The 25,869-nt window shown below is 38.9% G+C and overlaps 1 protein-coding gene across 1 annotated transcript in view; it reads right to left on the bottom strand.

Moving 5' to 3' along the window:
* Positions 1-25,869, bottom strand: part of LOC118749145 (nuclear RNA export factor 2-like) — a 96,350-nt gene that overhangs the window by 4,383 nt on the left and 66,098 nt on the right. The window contains exons 6-8 of the mRNA XM_036483913.1: positions 16,474-16,575; positions 16,128-16,416; positions 15,481-15,818 (exon numbers count right to left, since the gene is read on the bottom strand). Of these exons, the coding sequence (XP_036339806.1) occupies positions 15,481-15,818; positions 16,128-16,416; positions 16,474-16,575 (729 nt within the window). The remainder of the gene's footprint in view (positions 1-15,480; positions 15,819-16,127; positions 16,417-16,473; positions 16,576-25,869) is intronic.

A 25,869-nucleotide genomic window follows, 5' to 3' on the forward strand; every position in this document is an offset into this window, starting at 1 on the left:
CCGTCGGCTCCGGGGGCTTTGTTGTTCTTAAGCCGCTTTATTGCTGTCCTCACTTCGTCTTGGTCCAGTTGAGGGACGTGAGCTTCGTCCCTATACATTGGTTCGGGTTCTCCTTCATCAAACGCGCCATCTGTTTCGCCATTTAAAAGCAATGAAAAGTGTTCCCTCCATATCTCAAGTGTACTATGGACATCTGTTACCAGGTTTCCATCTTCATCTTTGCAGGAGCTAGCCCCGGTCTTAAAACCATTTGATTGCTGCCTTATTTTCTGATAGAATTTTCGAGCCGCGTTCCTGTCTGCCAGCATCTCAAGCTCTTTGCACTCACGCCTTTCTGCCTCTCTTTTCTTTCTCTTGAAAAGGCGTCTCTCTTCCCTCCTTTTCTCCCGGTAACGCTCAATTGTCGCGCGTGTCGCCATTGGCTGAAGGGTAGCTTTGTATGCTACGTATTTTTCTGCAGCAGCCGCGCGGCACTCTTCGTCGTACCAGTTGTTTCTGCGCGGTTTGTAGTAACCAACAACCTCTTCCGAAGCGGTGCGAAGGGATTGGGATATGGAGTCCCACTGCTCATTTATGTCCAGGCGATGAGGAGTTGCTTGATTAAGCAGGATTGAGAGTCGGTTGCTAATTTTTCGGCTGTCCATTGTGACTGCAGCTTTGCGATGTCGAACTTTCGTCGCGTTGCCTGCCGCACGTTTTTTATTGCACAGAGGCGCATGCGGACCTTAGCTGCAACAAGGTAGTGATCCGAGTCGATGTTGGCACCTCGGATAGAGCGCACGTCAAGAACGCTCGAAGCGTATCTTCCATCTATCACAACATGATCAATTTGGTTCTTTGTTCTTTGATCGGGGGACACCCAAGTTGCTTTGTGGATCTTTCGATGCTGGTGTCTGGTACTACTGACTACCATGTTCCGTGCCGCGGCGAAGTCGATCAGCCTCTCTCCGTTGTCGGAGGTGTTGTCATGAAAACTGCAATTTCCGACTGTTGGACCAAATATGCCTTCTTTGCCCACCCTGGCGTTAAAGTCGCCCAGAACGATTTTAATATCGTGACGGGGGCAGCGCTCATACGCTTCTCCTAGACGCTCATAGAAAAGCTCCTTAGTCTCGTCGTCCTTCTCTTCCGTCGGGGCGTGCAAACAAATTAGGCTGATGTTGTTAAATTTCGCCTTTATGCGGATTGTGGCGATTCGCTCACTGATGGGCGTGAACCGGGAGACAAGGTGTCGAAGTCTCCGCCCAACCACAAATCCGACACCAAATTTGTGCGCCGTCTCATGGCAGCTGTAGTAGATGTCGCATGCTGCAAATTTTTTGCAGCCATGCCCCGTCCATCGCATTTCCTGAACTGCGGTGATGTCAGCCTGGTATTTTGTTAGTACATCCAGCAGTTGGATAGAGGCACCTTCCCTATAGAGGGTCCGGACATTCCAGGTGCATATCCGAAATTCATAGTCCTTGTTCCGTTTGCGGGGGTCGTCAACGTGTGGGGATGCAGTTATCCGAGGCTTTTTTGGTCTTTTCATTGGCAATATTTTTTACGTGGCGGGTCCCAAACCCAGCGCACAACCATTGCTGGGGTGGATGGTATTCAACCGGATACACATTTGTATAGCGGGCCGCTTGCTCCAAGACAGACGCCCGCTTGCAGCCGCACCTCCTGGTGAGCAGACGCTGCAGACTTCAGTGAGCCCTTAAACCGAATAAGTCGGAGTGGCCCCACCAAAGCTCCCTCTCTTTCTGCCGTGGCCCAAGGCTCCACTCGGGTTGGTTACCGCATCTTGCGCATGGGTTGCTCACGTTGCCCAGAGTGCGCGAACGAGGACGCAAGAGTCGGGATTGAGTATAGCCGTGCGACTGTAACTGCATACCCAGCACAACGACTATACCCCATTGCACTCCCGGCGAAAAAACTAGTTTTGAGTAAATTAGCGCTACAGCGTTATTCGCGGTGACCATTCAAATATTGCGAAATTTCAAGGATAAAATTTTAAAATGACATTTTCAATATTTACCGGCCCTTCTGCACCAGAAACTTGAATCTGTTTAAATTCTACAGGATTTCCGCATTAATTTTATATCCATACTTCTTCTCTAAGCACATTTCTCTGAATTTTTTAAATCATTTTTAAATTACTGACGTCAGAGTGAAAAACTAAAAACGCAATTTTACTATATTTTGCCCATGGTTTCGCGAATATATTGATATTTGTGTTTAAAATTTACTGTCGCGCGGTGTTATATGTCTAATGAGCTAGACATTTATAAAAAATATTAATTATTAAATAAAAAAAGAAATATAGCCAATACTGGTCAAGAAAAGGAGTTTCTATTATCGCCATCAGTGCAAATTACAAATCTTGAAAATCCCGGGATTACTTGCCAAGAATTTTCGAGAACTTAAAAAGGCCGGGATCCCGGGATTAACATTCCCAGTGCTCACGCATACTTGCTCTCTCATTCCGGCCACACACGCAGATGCAAATCAAGAAAGATAGAATACAAGATTGCGCCAATCGAGCTGAGAGCAACTGGGTGTGACGTCACATTATTTTGAGAATGAGAGTGCAAAGAATAATTTTGAAGAAGAAGAGGAAGAAGCGAACAAGTGGTGCGAAATAGTGATGTAAAGCTAGGTTGAATTGTACCTACTCTTCAGCTTCTTAAATTTGAACGTACATTCGGTACAAGCACATTATTTTAGGTACATTTGGAACGTAGTAAAATATTGTTTCATGTAAGTAGAAAAATTGTTATGGTACGAAAGGAAGATGTAATCCACCAACTACCAAAAATGTATGCACATAAAAATGCATGTTTACTGTTTAGGTACGTGTATCTACTTTTAGGTACAATATAAAAATTTAGTATTCATCACTAGTGCGAAAAAATAATAATGTTACGTCAGCGAAAGGGTGGATGGTGTCAAATCGAGAAAGAGAGGACTAGCGCTCCGCGGAAGGCGCCACCTTTGTTTCGCTGCATCGTGAATCCAAATGTGTACCGACCAAGGTTCGGACGAAGAAGTTCGTAAACCGCAGAGAATTTAAAAATAAAACGCAGCAAAACGAATTTTATCGTAGTAGATTTTAGATTTTATACTAATAACAAGATATAGTTTGCATACAAATACGTATATACATAAATAACTAAATGTTATGTTGCAGAAACACCTTTTACTGATTATAAATATATTTTCCGTTGAAAAATTTATATTTATAAAAATTGTAGTAATTCAAGTGGTGGAAAAAAAAAGATTTGAAAAAACCGCAGTAGAACATTCTCGCTAAAGAGAAGCAGTAGATGTATTGCAATCGCAGTGAAGACCGAACGCTGGTGCCGACTTGCATGCGAGCAGATTAGCTGTTTTGTAATTCACTTTTGCATTGTCAGATTTTCAAAGGGAGGGGTTATTTTTGCGCAGATAATTTTTCGTTGGAAATTTGCTTGGAAAAAAGAACCATCAAGCGCAACACAACCTTTTTATATGACGGTTTGCTGCCGACTGAGCTTAGTAGCAGCTCTCTGCTCTCTTATTTACGACCACATGCGCAAGCAAGATCGTTAACTCGTTATTGTTCGCCACTAGTGTTGCCAAACATGGGCTTTTTATACCAAAACAGGTAGGTTTTTTTTTCATTTGGTTGGTTAGTAGGCTAGATTGGATTTTGGTAGGTTCCGCGACAATAATAGTTATTTGCGAAAAATAGAAAATTGGTATCTCCAAACAATTTAGCAACCTTGTTTACACGAATATTTCACCGGTGCGTTCGTTTAACGGCGAACGCAAACATGTAAATATACCTGATTCGTAAGGATCAACATATACCCTTATTATTGCCAATATACAATATGAAAATCCAAGGTATGTATGTAATATATACTGTATGTGCCTACCATTTACCCTGGGATTCAGTAATTCAGTCTCATCTCAAGTCACTAAATTTGAGATTAGCAATTAGTGACTATTTTTGTGACTTGAGACGATTGGGATATTCAGAAGGAGAGAGTCACAAAAAGTTCACCAAAAATGTGTGGTGAAAGCAAACACAGACAATCAACTGATAGTGTTTATGTATGCCTTTTGGCCGCGCCGCTCAAAGAGTCGCAATGGCCGAGTGGTCAAAGTGGTCATAAGGCTGGCAGCCGAGAGGGTCCGGGTTCAAGTCCTCCTCGGCCGTAGAGGATTTTTTATTTAGTATTTTTTATTAGTTTTATTTTTTTAACAATCCTTAGATTTTAATGTTTTAAAAACAAAAAAATTAAATTTTTTTCAATACATTTGTATGATATTAAAACATTTTGGTTTATTTCCTAATGAAATTCTTGTTGAACAAATTTCCTCGCTTCATTTTCGCGTTTTTTTTTTAATAAAATGGAAAGAAATAAGCTTTTCCTCCATACTTCTATTTTTGTGACCTGCTCTTAGCCAGCTGACAAATTAGTGACTTATTTTTGAGACTAGAGACGTCAGACAGCGTACTGAATACCAAATAGTCTCAAAATCCAAGTTCACCACCAAAAGTCCCTATTAGTGACTAGAGACCGTTTACTGAATGCCAGGGTTAGTTTCAATTGAACTCAACTAGAAACTACATATGTATGTACATACATATGTATATGTCCTGAAGACTGGTGTGCTGAAAACGGCTTGTCAATAAACCCACTGAAGTCCACCATTGACCCATTTGCCAAAAGAAGGAACCCACCTTGACAGGGACAGAAATTTAGGTGTAACTCTGGACAAAAGGCTCAGTTCTAACTAACATCTCTCGAATGTTACCAGCAAGGCTACACGGGCGTTTTATACCGGACAGAGACCTCATGGTAAGGCTTGGAGAATATCACCAAAACTAATCTATTGGTATAACAAAGACAAAAGCTACTCGTCCGCGTAGCCATCACAGGAGCTATGCGTACCTGACCAACGGATGCCCATGGTGGCATTACAGGCATTCCTCCTTTATGTATTCTGTTTGAAAAAGAGGCCTACTGGAGCGCCCTACGACTGCCTAATATGATCAGCAAGAAAATTGGAGATATTTGGAGTCATTTGCAGGTTCTAAAGCCATTCTTTGATAATCCCGCCATATCCTTCTACAAATCCTACAAGGTCAGAATTCCTGAAAGGGACTGATATGAAGTGATATTAACTATGATTGACGAAGGGTCCCAAGTATGGTATACCGGCGGATCGAAGACGGACGACGAGAGTACTGGGGCAGGCGTATTTGGACCACGATTCCAAGATGTGCAAATTTGCACATACCCAACTACATATAAATAAAAAATAAATATTCCAGGCGGAAGTCTTCGCAATCGAAGTCTGTGTAGAAGGACAAACGGGGCCAAAATAAATATTATGTAGGATAGTCAGGCAAATTAAGGGCCTCAGATTCTTTCAAAACGGCCCCAGGCTGTAAAACTCTTCCAAACCACTTGGAAGCCCACAATATCGTAACGCTGTGGTGGGATCTGGGACATGAAGAGTTTGAAGGCAACGAAAGGGCTGACTGCCTCGCTAAGCATGGACTGCCCACGTATTATAAATAGCAGACTGATACACCTTGGGGAACGATTGTTTTCTTCATCCAATATTTTACATATGGCGCGCCCAAAGTGCTTAACATCTTAAATAGCCTAATATTGTAATGATTGCAATTAGGGTTTAGCACAATGGGCCTTATGAACAAAAATTAAGCAATTGCTTTTTCTTAAAAATTCTGACCTTTTACTCGATTTATTCAAATAATGGGCACGTTCAGAAGGCGCAACAGCTCAGTAACTGTTGCGATTGCACCTTCTGAACGCGTTGTTTTGTACTTCTGCTCAACTGAACAGTTGCGTGTTAGATGATCGTAATATTTTTCTGATCATTTGATACAACGTGTTGTGTGTTTTGAATTTGACAGCTAATGTATCAAGCCGTTCAGAAGACGCATTACGATCATTGATTTTTTTAGCAACGGTTGCGCTCAACTTCTGCACCTTCTGAACCTACCCAATTGCTGGATTTATTCAAATAATTGCTCGATTTATTCAAATAATTGCTTAGTTTTAATTCATAAGACCAAATAGATTTTCTTAGGTCGTAAGGCGAGTATCCCCGACGTAATAATATTAATAATAATAACCCATGTCTAAAGGTATTTTCGTTGTAAGCGATATGGCCACAAAAAGGCGGCATGCAAAGGCCCAGACAGAAGCAGTTCATGCTGGAAATGTGGTCAGCAGGGCCACATAGCCTCTGCATGTAAAGAAAGCCCAAGCTGCTACTTGTGCTCGGCAGATGGTCAGAAAATTTCCAATCACATGCACGGGTCGGGAGCGTGCAAGGCCTTCAGGGATGCCCTTGCTGAGGCTTAGACAAAGCTTGGCCGAATATGAATATGAATATATACAAGGCGATATGAACAGGAGTAGGGTAGCTGATGATCTTCTGAACCTATTGGTTCTAGAACAAAGAGCAGATGCTGGCATCATCAGTGAACCCTATAGAACAAAGGAAACCTGGCATGTTGACCAATCAGGCTCGGTCTCGATAAGCATTGCTAGCCCCAAACATCGCACAGAGAGCAGCGGAGTCGGACGTTGCTACGTCTTGGTGAAAATGGCGTAAATCACTCTGGTGAGCTGCTACCTGTCTCCAAACGACACAGTCCTTGTTTTCAGGGAAAAGCTCGAAGGCCTTGAAAATGAGTTGCGTGATATCACCGGCCACATAATTGTTGCTGGAGATTTCAAAGCAAGAGGTGTGGAGTGGGGTATGCACCAGGGGAAGACTGGTCCTTGAAATGGCAGGCATTGGCCTGACCATCCTCAACACCGGAACGAATCCTACATATCGAAGGCCAGGTTTTGGATACTTGATCCCTGACATAACCCAGGTTTCAGAAATCCTTCTTAGAAGGGCTGATGGATAGAGAGTGATGGAAGACCTGACTGGCAACGACCATAACTATATCACAGGTAAAAAGCAGGTATACTGGTGGAATAACCGAATTGCAGTGCAACAAAGGGCCTGCCATAGAATGCGCAGACTCGCAACGCGCGCTCATGGCAGACCTGGGGCGCTGACCAGAGCAGCATCCTACAAAAGCGCTAAGAAAACACTTGGGGCCGAGAAACAGAAGAGTAAACGGAACTGCTGGAAAGCGTTATGCGACGAAGTGGATTGTGAGCCGTGGGGCCAGGGATACAAAATCGTCATGAAAAAGTTCCATACACCATCACAAGCGATGGATGAGGTCCGAGTCATGAATATAGTGGATTCACAATTTCCCACACACCCACTAAGAGCAGATACAGTGTTCGGCGAGCAGCAAGCCGAAGCATCACTGTTGTCGGCAGACGAGCTGAAGTTAGCCCTGCGAAGCATGAAAGCCGGCAAGGCTCCAGGTTCCAATAGCATACCAGCGGAGGGAATCAGGTTAGCAGCGAAAACGAGCCCTGATCTTCTGCTTAACATGTACAAAAGCTGCCTTAGGGCCCGGGTCTTCCCAAGCCAATTGAAGAAGGCGAGGCTGGTGCTTACACCCAAAGGCAAAGGGGACCCAAACTCTCCTTCATCGTTCCGGCCAATCAGCATGCTACACGCAGCAGGCAAGATGATGGAGAGTCTGCTTAATACACGCTTGACGTCAGCCATAGAAAACGAGGAAGGCCTTTCACCCAGACAACATGGCTTCAGGAAGGAACACTCAACTAAAGGAGCAATTAGCGAAGTAGTTAAGGCGGTACATAAAGCCGAAGAAGCCTGCCACCAGGCGCGGCCAATATTATTGCTAGTCACACTGGATGTCAAGAACGCTGCTCAAGAGTTACAGTAAGGTATTGGTCAAATGCAACGTTGGGCATCGTTAGTACAGGAACATATCTACATTCAGCTCTGCTCATCAACACCTGTTGAATGCACCAATACAAACAACATTAGGACATTTTTCCAATGTCATCGCTTAACATACATATTATGCGTATTATTATTGTTCTCGCTCTAGCGTTAGAAGTTTTTATAGCTGATGTACTTAGGAGTAGAACACATATGTATGTATTTTTCTCATATACTTCTGTATGTATATAAAGTCTCTGGTAAACTTACGGGAGAATATTCAAGAACGTGAATCAATAAACAAGTGGAAGACACTTACTCAACTTATTTTTTACAACGTGGTTTTCTACTTTGCCGAACTCATTCCCATACAAACGCCTTCAACTCTGCAAGATGGGACGACATGCTGGAAACCCAGGAATGGTCATTCAAAGTTCCGACATACTTGCTAGATATGATTCGGGACTACCTCAGAGACCGTTAGCTTTTGTACGAAACAACACAAGGTCAGAGAAAGAAACGTATAACCGGCGGAACGGCACAGGGGTCTGTACTTGGCCCGTTCCTCTGGAACGCCACGTATGACAGTCTGTTGCGAAATGCCGGAGATCGCTTTCCTTGTCGCCTTCACGGACGAGGTGGCCGCCGTCATAACAGCAAGAAACATCCAGTTAGCGCAGCTCAAGCTGAACCAGGTAATGCGCAAAATCAGTGGATGGATGAGCGATCACGGTTTGCAATTGGCTACAGCCAAAACGGAGATCGTGCTCCTCACCAAGAAACGGATCCCAACAATTACAAACATGATGGTCGGACCTCAGCCCGTGACTACAAAATACCTAGAGGTGAAGCTTGACAACAAACTCACATTCTGGGAACACATTCATGGAGTATGTGAAAAGGCTGCGCAGAGCAAAGTGTCTCTAAGCCGGCTGATGGCGAACGTTGGCGGCCCGAAGCCAGTGTGCATTCTCATTTTATTCGTTTCAAAAGTGTGATTGTTTGATTTAAAAAATTTAACAACCACTCTTGAGATTGGTTACAAATTGTAAACACAAAATATGTAGTGTGTTATGGAATGGTTGACACCCATTCACATAGAGAATGTGAATGCAAAAAAAAACCTCAATCATGTATGATTGTACGTTTATGTGAATGCAATCTGTCATTATCATTCAGTACTAATACTATTTTTTGTATCAGGGTTGAAATTTTTGTACTCAAAATGTGAAACCAGAAGATTGCCATCTCCCTTAAAATAAGTAAACAAATAAATATATGGTGCTAAAATATTTTTCTAAGTGTTTGGCCGAGCTTCTGCTCAAACTTGAGGCATGAGTTCTGTTATTGTGGCACAAATGGAGACACCTATGTACGTATTTAAGGCTGACTCCGAACACCAATGATTTTATAAGAAGAGTCTTCAAGGCAGAAATATACTCGCAGGTTTGCGATTGCGTGCCGAAGGACGACTGCTATTTTGGGTTATGATCTGACTAGGGTTTTAACCATGGTCCTATGGAGTGGAAGTACGCGCATGGAATCACTCTTCTACAGCGGCCGCCGTAAGTACATGCTATACATATACACATATTCGATTAATTTTTTTTGTGATAAACAGTTTTACAAATGTATTTGCACTTCAAATTTGTGTTTTAATAAAGTATTAATTAAGTAAATTATTATTTTAATAGATATAAAAATATTTATATTTGGCAACTCTTGGACTTTTCTTGATTTGTAACAAATGACAGATGTAAACAAAATAAAAAAATAATTGTAATTTTACAAATTTAAAGCAAACGGGCGTTCTTTACAAAAAAAAATGTAGTTAGCGATCGAATTGCGCATATTTTTTTTACAATATCAAGTGCCCCCAAGAAGTGTTAAACCACTAAATAGCGTAAAAAACGCTTTCAAAAATTCGAAACGAGAGTGAAGTGCAGTGTTCAATTGTGATCGAAATTGCAGGCAAAATTTGTGCGTGTGTAATTAATGTTTTATTTGAAGAAATGTTGCCCCTTGGCGTTAAAAATAAGCAAACCAAAGACCTGAATCGATTTCCTTCATCATTCTTAGCAATTTGATGTGCGTTTTTATTGTTATCTGTTGCAAACAGATATTTTAGGAACTAAATAGATTCTAAAATCTCTGTACACAAGCGCACTTATTTTTAACAGTTTCCAGTTCATGAAATATTAATCAAAACAGCTTTTATTTATTTTATGTATTATGTGACTTCTGGAAGCGGCGAATACAAAAAAGTGCTGTGACTGGGTTTATGTAATTTAAAATTGTATTGATGATTACTAATAATAATAGAAAGGCGCTTACACATCGATGGTCCTCTGCAATAACGACACAACTCAAAATTTAACATATTTCATTAGAGCCAATTAAAGATTTTTTGTTTCGTAATTTAGCAATAATATGTCTTGGAACGTAATAATTCCGGATTATTTGCAGTCATATTTTAAGCTTTCAAATTATGTCTTTTTCTAAAGATTCAGTAAGTGTTGGACTGCAAAAATACGAAATAAGTAACAACTAGTATGTAGTTAAAGGAAAAAAAAAATCCATTTGGGTTTCTGAACAACGGCACAAAACGAAAAGTGTCGTTATTTCACAGTTTTTTACTTATGCCAATATTCACGATTAATGTTAGACATTTGCCACTGTTAAGTAGTAAGGGTTGGCTACTTCGGTTTTATGCCAAATGGCAAAACTTTGCCTCTGCCGGATTGGTAACAACAAAGCCTATGTCGATATGCCACAGAAGAATATGGTTATTTATAAACTTAATCCACTATATACATCTCAAAAACCTGAGTTGTGCCGTTATTGCAGAGGACCATCGACATATCGTCCCGTTTCTGCCTTAACCACGTATCTACAATTTTTGGGAAAACTAATAGTACCACTTATAACAGCTGTTTAAGCGTCACACTTGAACATAGAACAAAGACTTAATGAGGGTTCTCACTACTGTTAGTGGAACCAGAAATATTAAGCAAAAAATGCGTTTATTGTATCCTAGGGGAAGAAATTAAGCATTTTCTCTTACACTCTCTAAAATACCTCTATTGCAGATACGAGGTTAAGGCAGAAACGGGACGATATGTTAGTGTTTAGCGGAGCTTCTTCTCCGATTGTGGCATGCGTTGAGGGACCTACAGTTTTACGCCGACTCCTGCCGGGGGCCGACCACTATTACAAAAAAAAAATTTATTTTTTTATGTTGGCCGGAACTGGGCTCGAACCCTCACTCTGCGGAATGGTAGTGCCCACTTGTAACCACTACACCACAGCGAATGCTTAATTAATTTTAATCATTAATCACAATTAACCATTTATTCGTTAATTTTTAATCATTCATAGACTAACATTTTGCCGACAATACTCGCATAAGATAGTCCCAAATTTTCACAAAAGAGAAAAGTGATTTTCTCATTTTCGTTGTTGTTGTTTCCGACAGGGTAGGAGGTTCTCCAGAACGAAAAATGACACTGAAGATGGCACAACGCCGAAACCGGTTTGTCTCCAAACCAAATTTGACAAGGGATGACGGAAAATCGTTCCACATTACATCAAAAGTGATTTTCTTCAAAACTTTTGAATGACATCTTGACTGAACTTACTAATTCGGAATTTCTATTATTACTTATAGAGTAGGCCAGTGGCGGATCCAGCGGGGGAGTTTTGGGTATTAAACTACGTGTCAGTCAGTGGCGGGCGCACGGGGTGTGTTTTAATATGGCGCATATGTATGTATAATATGGCGTCTATGTATTAAAACACCCCCCGTGGGTCCGCCACTGACTGACACGTAGTTTAACCCCCAAAACTCCCCCCAGCCCCCCCCCCCCCCCCCCGCTGGATCCGCCCCTGGAGTAGGCTATTCATAAAGTCTGGGTAATGAAATAAAAATTTTTCTATTATAAGTTTCATAAATATTAGGAGACTTTTATTGTTTAATTTATTTTTTGCACATAAACTTGTATCCTGAACTTCTTTTTTTTAATAGATATCAGATGAACGGCAATTTTTTAAAAAGATCTCTTAATAGATTAGTTCATGAAAATTATTCCAAACGAAAACTTAAAATCGATAAAAAAATCTTAACTAAATGTAACTAATTTATATTAGAGGTTTTAAGTTTATCCCACTGTAAGTGTGAAATCAGTTGCTATGTGTTTCTATGGTACAAAAAACAACCTGACAATTAAGCAGATTGTAAAATTTTATGCTACCATACGCAGTATTTAAAACCCTTCAAATTTTATTGTTAATTTTTTGTTTGTTTAAAAACATTTTATTCTTAGAATCGAAATTTTATCAAGCAAAATCTCTTTTGTTTTTTAAATAAATGAGGCTAATGTCGATAATTGTTGTTCTCACTTGCATACTTCACACCAACTCCAATATTGAACAGTGAAATATATTTTAATTTTACCCAAATAAACAACGATATAGTTTAATAGTCAAATACATATAGAGGATTCACAAGAGGTGTTAAGTATCGTAATGTGTTAAAGTCTTAAAATTTTTAAACGTCCCCTAATACCTCTTTAGGCGTTTTGTAACATAACCAAAATGTTTTTAAACTAGTAGGGAAAATATTATACCCAACGAGTCTTTCAAATCGCTTTTAACCGTTACTTTATATTTAACCATTTTAAGCCTTTAAGACATTACGACGTCTAACACGAATTGTGAATCCCCTAAATATGCATTAAATTACACATCAAAATTTGTAATTTCAGTGTTCAAATTGTATCAGAAAGAATCGCACCCGATATTGAAAACTGTAATAGTCCTGGCTAGTTACATTGTGAAATAATCAGATGACATAAAGTCACTAAATATTTTTAAAATATGTTCTCTAAAATTTTATTAACCTAAATATTAAAGTTTTTGCGAAGTGTTTATCGAATTTAATGTAAAATTTAAAAATTTTTAATATAAGATATGAACTATTTTTAAAAGGTAAATGTTAATACAACTGTTTTATAAATAATCCCAAATTTATGATATAAAACACTCTCTACCAAAAAACTTAAATTGGGTAACACCGCTTCGAATTTTTACAATTGAGCAATTGTCAAAAATCTGCCTTTTTATCAAAAAGTTGTTTACCAGGGTGTCTTCGAACTAATGATTGGTACTGAATTAAAGGATGCACACACATAAAAATTGCAGCCTTTTCAATACTCATTCAGTGTTAAACCCTTTTTTTGATTTGGCATTGGTGTTTTCAATCTTGCTATGAATATGTTGATGTGTGAATTCATAACTGCTTTGAGTGAATGGAAATTTTAAAAATTATAAGCCTCAATCTTAAGCGAGGAATATGTAATGAAAATCGAATAGAAAAAAAATGCTGATTTAAAATTGAAAATGATTTCACACTTACGCAGCTCTGCCCGAAGCCATGCCGTAGGGAACTTTTGATGATAGCAGCCCAGTCCGTGCTCCTGTACGGGTCAGAAATATGGGCCGACGCATTGAAAGTCAAAAAATACCGGATTCAAATGTCTTCAGTCCAGCACTGAGGGGCACTACGCATTGCTTCTGCATACCGTACGGTGTCCGCGGACGCGGTTCTAGTTATTTCTGGCGCCATGCCAAATGAGCTACTTACTTACGAGCGAAAAGAGATTTACAATTTCAGTACCGAGATAGGCCGAGCAGCTGCCGTGGCAAGGGCACGCGAGCAACTAATCCAGCAGTGGCAACAAAACTGGAAAGCGAGCACAAAAGGTCGATGAAGGCACACCCTGATAGCCGACCTTTAAACATGGTTGAAAAGACTCACGGGGAAGTCGATTTCTACCTGACGCAATTCCTCGCCGGTCATGGTTACTTCCGAGAATATCTTCATAGAATGGGCAGAGTAGACTCACGGTTCTGTCATTACTGTGAAAACGTACACCATACATTATTACTTGCGAGCACTTCTTGACTTCGCGCAGATTTTTGGAAGAAAGATACGGAGACATAACCCCGAACAACGTAATTGGGGTAATGATCTCCAGTGCAGACAAGTGGGAAGCAATTGCGAGATACGTGAAATGCGTAATCCGCTGTCTACTGAGGGCACCCGAATGAAGCGCCCCCACAATAGAGCAACCATGAGGCTCTAGTAGCGCGCTCCTGCATCTGAAGACATGCAGAGTTGCGAAGCCAGATGCGGGATTCTTGCGCAAATAACAATCATAAAAAAACAAGTAAGAAAGTCTAAGTTCGGGCGGAGCCGAACATTAAATACCCGGCGCAAGTATTAAATATATGTTTTTTCACCTTTCCGAAACCTTCCGCTAGATGGTAAGCCGGGGTGTATCAATTTTGAGTAAATTAGCGTCCTTCAATTTCGAAATATTGAAGTTTCAAGCATTTCTGAAATTTACCGTTATATGAGAAGCGGCCGGTATTTTAGTCCGATTTCAATAATTTTCAACGTTTTGCTTATATGTCGCAAGCACAATAACCGCACCGAGTTTGGTACAAATTGGTAGAACGGTTACCGATATACATATATGTGATCATAAGTGGGCGGTGCCACGCCCATTTTCCAAAATTTTACCATAAACGTATTTCTTGGTAAAGAATTGTTGCAAGCATCAATTTTGAATAAATTAGCTTCAATATTTACTGATTTATCGAAGATTTTGTATTTCTCTAAATTACCGTTATATGGGATGTGGGCGTGGTTATTGTCCGATTTTAAAAAGTTTCGGCGATTTTTTATGCTGTACCAAGGCCAACAACTGTGCCAAGTTTGGAAGAAATTGGTGCAGCGGTTACCAAAATATACACATGTAACCATAAGTGGGCGTGGCTACGCCCATTTTCCAAAAATTTATAATATCTTATTTTTCGTCTAAAAATTATTGTAAATATCAATTTTGAGTGAATAATCTCCAGTAGTTACTAAAATATCGAAGTTTTCGTATTTCTGGAAATTACCGTTATATGGGAAGTGGGCGTGGTTAAAGTCCGATTTCGCCCATTTTCAATACCAACCTACCTTGGATTAAGGGAAACCTACATACCAAATTTCGTTGAGATATCTCAATTTTTGCTCGAGTTATCGTGTACACGGACGGACGGACAGACGGACGGACAGACAGACATGGCTTAATCGATTTCTTTTTTCATCCTGATCATTTATGTATACATTTGTCTATATCTATCTCGATTCGTTTTGGCTGTTACAAACAACCGTTATGTGTACAAAATTAATATAACCTTGTGCACAAGTGCGCTCGGGTATAATAAATAATAATAACAATATGTATGTGTAAAGAGACAAACACTTGTGTAAGTTTTTACAGTAAAATGAATTGTTATAGCTGGGTTTTAGTTTTACTAAATGTTATGTTATCTTCATTTTTAATAAACTCGACATTGAAAAAAGCAGATTAAAAATTTAAAAAACTTTTGGTAGGTTTTGGTTGGTCTTGGTAGGAAAAAAAAATTGTCCGTGGCAACACGGCAACAAAAAAGTGAACACTATAGCCTATTCACGGCTATTGCTTACCCTTTCGCGTTTAGGTTTAACCCCGCATCTAGCTTCTGCTTGCTCGCGCTACTGCGCGTGAACTGTTCTGCCGCCCAACCCTAATTTATTTAATATATTAAACATACCAGTTTTGTCAGCTCTGGAAAATGTCTCCGTACAGCTCTTATATATTCACCAGCGAACGAATATTTCGCGCACAATGGATTGCCATCCAGTCGTAAAGTCTTCAAGCCAAGCGTAGATAACTCTTTTACATCTGCCAAATCCAATATCCAATTGTTACCTAAGTCTATTGCTTTCAAGTTGCTCATCAAACTCAAAACTTTCGATACATTGGCATTGGTAATTTTATTGTGCGCCAAACGAAGTTCCACACAACTGGTAAGACATTTTCGTGATGCCTGCATGAGGACGCGGCTAAGCATTTTCGGTGAGCTTAAATTAATTATGATATTTTCCAATCCTGAAAAATGATGAACATTATAATTAAATAATTAAAGATAACGTCATGTGTAGAATATTAAGACCGTCAGAAAAATCTTCGTGGGTACTTTTAAACTGTCAGAATTTACATTAAAATCTGTCGATATAACTCTATAGCAGACAGATTTAATTAAATTTATTGTCACTGGCTTATGGATCAAACAAGCTTTTAGTTTCACACTGGTGGCTTGGTTTAAGTACATCGAAATTCAATTCAGAAAATATTCAAATTCAATTCAGAAAATATTTGCGGTCATAATATTTTATACGTGACTATTAATGTTACTACCATCAATGCTTTGAAAGTTGTCCAGATTCAGCAGTCTGTTTATGCCATTATAACGGCGAGTTAGTGCTTTATCAATGCAGTCCATTGGATCTACTTGTCCCCGTTTATAAGGTCTAATATTCATAACCATGTAGTATTTTAAGACCTTATCTATATTCACGTGAGAAAGTGCTGAATGGCAATCATTAGAAAATCGTGGAACTTTTATTTCCATTTTGCAAATATCAACTAAATATTTTAATTGATCGAAGCATTGACGCACTAGGAATTGATGCTCACCAGCTGCAAACTAAAAACATTTAATTTAAGCTAGTAAATATAAAATATTAATGGGCAAACTATTTACCTTATAATAACAAGGGAATATGTCTGATAACATTGGTGATACCGTAATAAAGAAGTAGTCAAAAATCTCGCCTTTTGTGAATTCTTGTGCTGGATCACGTATCTAAAAATGAGACATACATATGTATATACATACTTTCAAGCGTTCCTCAAAATCTGGACTTTTCGAGCAAAAAATCTTTTCATAGGCTGAGGCATGTACATTAGGGTGGTCCAAAAATGCATGTGAAAAAGTAAAGTCGGCATTTTTGTGCTCTCACCCCCTAGGATTGTTCTATACCGAAAAAATATAACCCCCATTTTTTATTTTGAAATCAAAAAATATTTAGAGGTCGCTCAAAGCGCCCAAAGTTTTCCATGTATTTTATATGGGGAAAAAACAACTTTTCGTAGGATGGTATATAATTCTTAAGAATCATTATCTGCAGGAGACTCCCAGTAATAACAACCAATTGTTTATTTAACCATTTTTTCATCGCTACTATAATTTATAGGTCCCCAAAAACCCCGAAAAATGCAATGAGGAGCCCAATAAAAAATCGTTAGTATTAAAAAATGGTTAAATAAACATTCAAGAGTTCTGTACCATTTCTACGAAAAGTTGTTTTTTTTCCATATAAAAATACATGTAAAACTTTGAGCGCTTTGAGCGACCTCTAAATATTTTTTGATTTCAAAATAAAAAAATAACGGTATACAATCCATTACAATTCCGACTTTACTGTTTTAGAATTTTTATTGCTAATAGCAAAAAAATAGTTGATTATGCTCTAAAAAAAGGTGTGCTAAGGATAAAAATTGGTAGTCAATATTGTTTTCCAAGAATACATATAATTGTAAGTAATAAAAATAGTAGAATCAAAGACTTAAAAAGGTTTAACCAATTGCCTAATGATCTAAAAGACCTAGATATAAGTAATAGAACCAATAGTAAAAAACTAAAAAATTGGATTAGTGAGAACTAGAGAAGAAAAAAATATGCATTAACCTAATAACCATATTTTTGAATAGTTTCGCCATTTTTGGTTATGATAGAATATTTAAAGGTATAGCGCATATTTTAACTACAAAGCATATTTTCGGCATATTTTTTGTTAAACGATTATTTAACAAGTAAGAAAGTCTAAGTTCGGGCGGAGCCGAACATTAAATATCCGGCGCAAGTATTAAATATATGTTTTCCACCTTTCCGAAAGCTACCGCTACATGATAAGCCGGGGTGTATACATTTTAAGTAAATTAGTGTCCTTAAATTTCGAAATATTGAAATTCAAGCATATCTGAAAATTACCGTTATATGGGAGGTAGGCGTGGTTATTGTCCGATTTTTAAAATTTTCAGCCACTTAGTATGCTGTACTAAGGCCAACAACTGTGCCAAGTTTGGAAGAAATTGGTGCAGCGGTTACCAAGATATACACATGTAACCATAAGTGGGCGTGGCTACGCCCATTTTCCAAAAATTTGTAATATTCGTGTTTTCCGTGTGAAACTCATTGTAAGTATCAATTTTGAGTGATTTGTCTTCAGTAGTTACTAAAATATCGCAGTTTTCGTATTTCTTAAAATTACCGTTATATGGGAGGTAGGCGTGGTTATTATCCGATTTCGCCCATTTTCAATACCATCCGTCCCACGCCCAAAAGAAGTTCACGTACCAAGTTTCGTTAAGATATCTCAATTTTTACTCGAGTTATCGTGTGCACAGACGGACGGACGGACGGACGGACAGACAGTCACCGCTTAATCGATTTCTCTTTTCATTCTGACCATTTATGTATACATTTGTCTATATCTATCTCGATTCGTTTTGCCTGTTACAAAGAACCGTTATGTGAACAAAGTTATAATACCCTTGTAAATCCATCCCTTAAATACATTTTAATTTTGACATTAAAAATCTGGCAGCACACATTCTGCAAAATCTTTCCATATAGTATTCATACAGTCGTCTATTTTTCGCATGTATAAAATATCTAAAATCATACACTTCTCAAATCTGTTTCGTAAAAGCTGCGATAGAAGCCTTAACCTAGGACCTTCCATGTAAGACGTGCAATAATGTCAGTGGAATTAATGTCATTGGCATTAATACACAATTCAAAAGTGAATTAATGTCAATGCCAAAAGCGAAATAATGTCGGAAGAATTGTAGAAATAATGTCATTGCCATTAATACACAATTGAAAAGTGAATTAATGCCAGAAATATTAAAAATCATGCAAACTTTACGGTGACGAGTAATAAGGCTTATCGTCCATACACAATAGTATTACCTTTCCGAAATCCATGAATATTATTGCTCTATCAAAAAAATATTGACAAAATACACTTCTAACATACTACATACTATGAAGATAGTACACTTAGGTTTTTTTTATGCACTACATGCGTTCCTCAGAAAGGCGCATAAAAAAGTTCTTTACTTTCATACAAAAACAGAGGATACGTTCCAGCATTTTCAAAAACCGCATAAATTCAGATCCTTCCTCCATGTAAAAATTCTCAAAAATCGCATAAAAAATCCAGTGAGGCAATATTAAGCGAAAAATAAAACAATTTATTTCTTCACTTCAACACTTATTATTCCATGTAAAACTGAGCATTAATCAAATAAATAAATATTTTATCTGTATTTTAACCAAAAACAAAAAAAAAAATACCACAATAATTACATGAATTATGTAAGAATACAAATATAAATTATTTATCAGAAGCATTGTCTCTTACAAACTGAAAACAAGTAATAAAAACCCTCAAAAAAGCAAAATCGCTACAGCGAAAAAATCCGCTTAAAAAGAGACCTAAGTGTATATAGCTTTAAAAGTGCATAATACCACGGCGGTCCGCGTTCGCGCACGACAAGATACTTTCGCCTGACCTTTGACCAGCAAATGTTATTATATGTGTTACTACTAATGAGTAGTAGAGAATGACGTATATTCTCATACCAGTAGAGAAATAATCGGTAGAGAAGAGTTACAGAAACGAGCTACAGATTTGTGTGGACGAAAATCGGGACATTTCTAAACCATCGAATCAAAACATACAATTTTGTTTTTAAAATAACTTTTAATACAGTTTAAAACAAAAAAGAGAAACAAACTTGAAAAACTATCGCAAAAATGTATACAAACAATATAGGTATATTTCCTATATCCGTGAATTTTTGAAGGAAATTAGTATTGTTTTTATAATTTCAGTAAATTCAAGTTAGTATCGTTTCAGTAAAAAAAAACTTAATAATTATTCAAACCTTAAAGAAAATTAAAGCAAAAATGAAAGACTGATATATAGTGAGAGTACCAGTTTTACAGAATAAAACATAACCAGGGATCATAGGAAAGAAGGATGTTTATGGGTGGCTATGTTTATGGCTCTCTTGTAGTGTATGTTCTTTGATATTACGAAAGTGCTGCCAAGTTTGTCCGAAAAGTGGTTTTTGGGCCAGAGTACACGGAGACTTTTATTAAATCAATAAAGAAAACACTGAAAATTTTGGACAATTATACGTCTCGACTTAAAAAAAAATTCACCGGGACAACTTCCTCAAAATCGGTATTGTCCCGCCAAAATCGGTATCAATGGTCGCCGTATCTATAATGCATGTTTGTATATCGGAAGGACACTCTTTCAAAACTGGAAGTGTAAAAGGCGGTGGAGTTCCCGTCGCAGTCCAACGAAAGCTGCACTCTTTCAAGCTTGATAATAATAATAAATCTCCTCGATCAACTTTGCGTGTGCATACAAGGACCCTCATCACATGGATCGCTGTATTTCATTGTATCTTATGTACGTACCCCCTAATAGTAATGATGATATTTATCGTGCGCATGCTGGTAATGTCATGTTTTAAGTTCATAACAAATTAGGTGATAATCATTTAGGTGTTTCAGCTTTTCGTCTTACACCAATGAATGCAACTAGAGTTCATGAATCCCATCTCATCGACAATTTTTTAAGCAGTTCCAAATAAAAAGCCAAACAAGTTTCCATGGTATAGTCATAAGGTATTTGTATGTATCTATCACATAGCCTGTAAACATCCTGTTTGTTGTTGATTAAATAAATAAATAAATAAATAAATAAATAAATAAATAAATAAATAAATAAATAAAACCGTTTCGTTTTTAAAAACTGAAACCGAAACCGTAACCGTTATCTTGACCTGAAAGGAACGAAGCACAGGTTTCAATCGGTCTCCAGAAATTTATAAAAATCAGCTGCAGGATCTAGCAACCAAAATTTTAATTTTTTTTCAGTAGCATAACTGTGCCGTTTCACAAAAAATGACTTGCATAACAAATTTGTTGACTAGTATCTGGCGACCGCTGTGGTGTAGTGGTAAGCAATGCGCGCTTCCACTACGCAGCGCCTGGGTCAAGCCCTGGTCAAAGCAACAAAGCAATCGCCGTTCGGAGTCGGCGTAAAACTGTAGGTCCCTCCACTTTGTGTGACAACATCAAGGCGCACGCCACAAATCTGAGGAGAAGCTCGGCCAAACACTTACATATGTGTAAGCGCCAATCTACTATTATTATTATTATGTGGATAGCCTTACTTTTAATTCTTATATATCGAGACTTATGGCAACACTGATAAATGTGGTGCAATTCAAGGCAAATTTGTACAAGACGATAGCGGTGCTGCCGCTGTCACTTCAATTGAAGTTTTTCACTTCACTTTAGAAGCCTTCACTTCATCACTTCACTTTCAACAAATTATACGGCTTTGCCTCGGCACCCCATTTACGTAGTTCGCTCTCTTATTCGTAATTCGCACTCCAATTACCCTTCAAATTACGTAACTCGCCATAAAAAGTTTTTTGAGCGAATTACCTCATTTGTTGGTAATTCAGATCCAATTACCATGCGAATTACCATGCGAATTACGAACAAATCGGTGCCGTCTCTAAATTTTATCGGAAATTTATCGAAACTAGCTCACAAATCAAAACTTCCATTTTTTCTGATTGCGAAAAGTAAAGTTTATACATGTGAATATCCCTAATTTAATACGGAAACTTATAAATTTTTAGGAAGAACCTACATTTTGCATCAATTTTGCAGCGAAGAAAACAAAAACAAAACACAGACAGAGACAGAGAACTGTCAAATCGAATTAAGAATGTGCTCGTGGGAAAGGGGTAATTCGCGATCGCAATTGGGGGAGCGAACAAAGTACTTCAGGATGCCGTGGGAAAATGGTATTATATCATCAGTGAACTGTAATTTTTGATTTTATTTTCTCAACGTTTAAGACATTGTGATTTTAAATAATATCAACAAAATTTCTGTGAAAATCACACTTACTTATATGTATGTACTAGCAAATGCCCGCCTGCTTCGCGGCGCCTAATAAGATCTTTTGCGTTGGCCAATACAAAAATAGCGTTTAAAAGCAAAATCGGTCTGTAAAGTAAACATTTTTAGTTTAAATTGAAACGTCTAAAGAGCGGAATCCACCTCACACATATGCCAAGAATAATAGCGCTATGATACCATATGGAATACTAATGCCTTTCGATGACATGCGTTTTACCGATGGTCTTATTTCCACCCGTGAGATCTCTGCCAAGCATGCGTAATATTCTTCTATGACCTTGCAACTTCCGCATTGGTCCGATGTACTATGTAAGCCAATAAAAGTTCTTATAAGGAAACTCAAGAGCACAGATTAGCATTTTCAGATATAGGGGGGCCAAGAATCCTCGCTATCCCACAGGATGAAAAGTTTTCCCGTACATTGGCTAAATAACTCGTGTGATCTCTTGAATATCGTTCAAATGAAGCCGTTGATATACCTATCGATTTCCTTCCTGGACAGATGTGGTCGAATCTTTCCTCGTCAATTCGCCACTTTTACAATTCGTCTTTAATACATATTTATTAACTGGTTTCTTTGAGTCTTACTGCTGTTATAACGGCCGCCTCGAGCAATTTCGTCAATCGGAGGTAGTTGCAAGATCACGCTTACAGTGTTACGGTCTTTATATGCATACTTAGCCATCTGAAAAGTAAATTCATCTCGGATAAACATAGGGCCAAAGCAGGACAACCCATGGGGGTTTCTATATATTGCGGCTGCAGCGTCATCCATTCGGTCCATTTTCTGCAAAACCTTTCCTTGTCATGAAATTAATACGCGTTATGAATTTCAATCAGATTTTATAAGAAATACGGCTTTTCTCAATACCTAAACTCCAGCGGGTCCATTTTTAGTAAAGGAATTTTTCATCATACACGTTGCGAATTTGAACGAAATCGGTTAATAAATACGAATTTTATAAGTAACTCTAGTCCAGTGCCACCAGCATGTTTTCTAGTAGCCTATAATAGGACCATATATGCAAGGTATAACCTCCGACAATTTGACTGAGCTCTATTCAGTGGTTTTGGAGTTTAGTACGAAAAAAGAAAATGGCTATCATTTTATCTATGTAATATGCTTCGAATGAAAAAAATCATCAGGAAAGTAATAACCGTTTCGAATTTTCATTAACAAAATCGGTTCATAAATACGGCTTTTATAAATAACTCGACTCTAGCACGTCTACATTTTGAGATATTTTCTAACCGTAAAATCTGTGGTGTTGTTGTTTCCCAAACAAAATTGGAAAGCGACGCCGCACAGTGATACTTGGTCCTCAATTCGTGCACATAAATCCAAAAATAAAGTATCGATTTTGGGGTTTTATTCTCTTGGGTTGGCTAAAATCATTGGCAAAAATGTTGGCACAAAAGTTTTGGAGAATTAAATTCTCTACAACCTTGGAATTTCAATATGCTATGTATTTTCAACAGAAATTGTCAAAACTGGCGAAAACCGTGTAATTTTTTACAATAAAAAATGTTGTTTTTAAAAAACCTTCTATATGATAAATGTGGGAAATTAAATTCTCTACATATTTGTATTTAACCATTTTTTATGAAAAATTCAAAATTAGCTTGCAAATCGCAAAAACCCCCCAAAAAAAAATTAAATCCAAGATGGGGGAATGTTGTCAAATGAAATTTAGGGGCGAGACTGTGGATCCATGATCTACGTGTTAAATAGAAGTAAACTGCATCTGAAAATTGCTGTTACAAATTTTTTTAAAGAAAAAGTCTAATTTTACTGGGCTATATAGTCATATTTTACTCACTGTAACTTTTTGTCATTTGGGGAGACACACTTATTACACTAGATTCGTTCGTTTTGGAAAGAAGACAACTTTTATCATTTAATTTTAACCTAATGCTCGTGGGTATGAGGAGAAGGATGGAACCATTGTGGTGAAATGCCTCGGTGGAGTGCAGCAACACCCGCGGGCGTTATTTCATCTTTATTGTGGCTCTTGTCTCCATTTTAGAATACATCCAAAACCCCCTGTTCTAAATAAAAACTAATATGATAACATTGAACTAAATATTTGTTTTCCTTTATTAATTTCAATGCTATATGCATAGTAAAACACGCACGAGAGCAAGGGCGGCCGGTTATGGCGGGTGAGTTAATACAACTGAATTGTTCGGCGACTGCGGTTGAATCTATATCTCCCTTGGCCTCGAAACTTACAGTTGTCACCTGTGGACAGCCGCGTCACTTCAAAGTAGCTGATCGAGCATTTGCCGTATGATGGTGGTATCGGTTTACGCTGGTCGCTGTAGCATGAGAATCGTTCCAGTCGAGTATGATGGTAGTATCGGTTTACGCTGTTCGCTTTTTTATGTTGATGGGAATTTAGTTGTTGTCACGCGCAAATTTGTCAACGCATCGTCAGCAGTTTGGGTGGGAATGGAATTTCCGCCTAATACGCTGTTGCTGGTGTTAACTACTCCCCCTCTTGGAGTGAAGGCGTCCTCGGCTTCTCTTATGACTCTATTCAGTATAACTGTATTGCTTTGTCGTCGTTTCATGAATAATAGCAATGACTATTAGGAGCAGGAGTAGGGCGCTTCCTGACTGCGGGTATTGATGGGATTCTGCACATGCGTTATATGGTTGAGATTCTTTATGTTGATCTTATGTAAGTATGGGAGAGATAATAGGGTTATATGATCAGTAAAATATATACGTTGCACAGGCACAGCTTCGGGCGCCAGCAGTCTATTATGTTCCAATTCTTGTAAGTGGTGGTGTTAATTGTAATTTCCGCATCAAAAGTTATAAGGAAAGTACCTTTTGTCAATTTCCGTCTTAGACCGACCGACGCTGGTTGATTGTTTATTAGCACAATGCCATTGCCAATTTCTTCGATAAGGGCAACGTGATCAGCAGATTTTGACTTACAGTCCGCAATATTTTTATGAAGCAGCTGTAACGTGCAAGGGCTTTTCTTCAACGGCTGACAAAAGCTCGTCATCAGTTTCTTTGAAATCGTGCAGTGGAATGTAATTTCCCGTGCATTCCGCTACGGCATCCGTTTCCAAAGAAATTATCGTCTCATCATGTACCACAGACAACAGCTTTACATGGTTACAAACTCTAGCTATTTCTGGGTATTTTAGAATAAAATAAATACATTGCATATCTTGAAAAAATTTTAATTTTAGAAATTTGTAATAAATCGCTTATGCTAACGTTGGCAGAGTGCTCCGCAGCTAAGATGTCCTTAATTTCTAAACCCCTCGAGGGTAGTTCAACAGCGGTCGCGGCCGTGGAGGCACCCGGCACTAAAGAGCCCACTGCGGGCACTGTAGCTGTTAGGCCTGCCGTCAAGCGCCGAGACCTGAACCCTCAAAGGGCATCAACCGGCCGTCACAGGGCGAAGAAGGAGGTTCGTCCGGCCGTCAAGGCGCAACGCGAGGGAAGAGCCGTCTCAAGGCTTCTCGCAAAATTCGGAGATAATCCTGGTAACCAGGAACAGAAGGAGCTGGTGGAGTGGGCCAAGGGCATCGTCGCGTGCCGGAAACGGACGGAGAGCATGGACGCCCCCGCGAACCCCGAGGCAACTTCCAACAGCTCCAAACCAACGGGCTCAAAGAGGCAACGGTCAGTGGATAAAAGCACTGAACTGGAACCTAAGAAGCCAAGATCTGCTACCTCTTCCGGCCCTACTAACCCTTCTCGGGCACAAAGAGCCTTCAGCGACGTTGCTAAGGACCACTTGGTCCTAGCGATAATAGATAGGAGGCACCCAGAGGGGAATCTTACGGCGGACAATTGGAAGTCCGTCCTAGTGGGCCTCTGCCGGGTCTATAAGGAGATTCTGGGCAAAAAACCCAGGACCCCCCCCCTGTAGTTCGTGACGCGGGTCTTTACCAGGGCCGCATAAAACTAGTTTCCTGCGCCGACGAGAGGTCGGCGAAGCTGTACAAGGAAGCCATAGCCATGCTGGGGGAACTGTGGCCCGGCGCGAACCTGGCGGCCGTCCATAGGGATGAAATCCCTTGCAGGCCCCGGGCCAGGGCATGGGT

The sequence above is a fragment of the Rhagoletis pomonella genome, unplaced genomic scaffold (genome assembly GCF_013731165.1).
Source record: "Rhagoletis pomonella isolate Grant_MI unplaced genomic scaffold, Rhpom_1.0 Rhpom_scaffold_00014, whole genome shotgun sequence".
NCBI lineage: Eukaryota > Metazoa > Arthropoda > Insecta > Diptera > Tephritidae > Rhagoletis > Rhagoletis pomonella.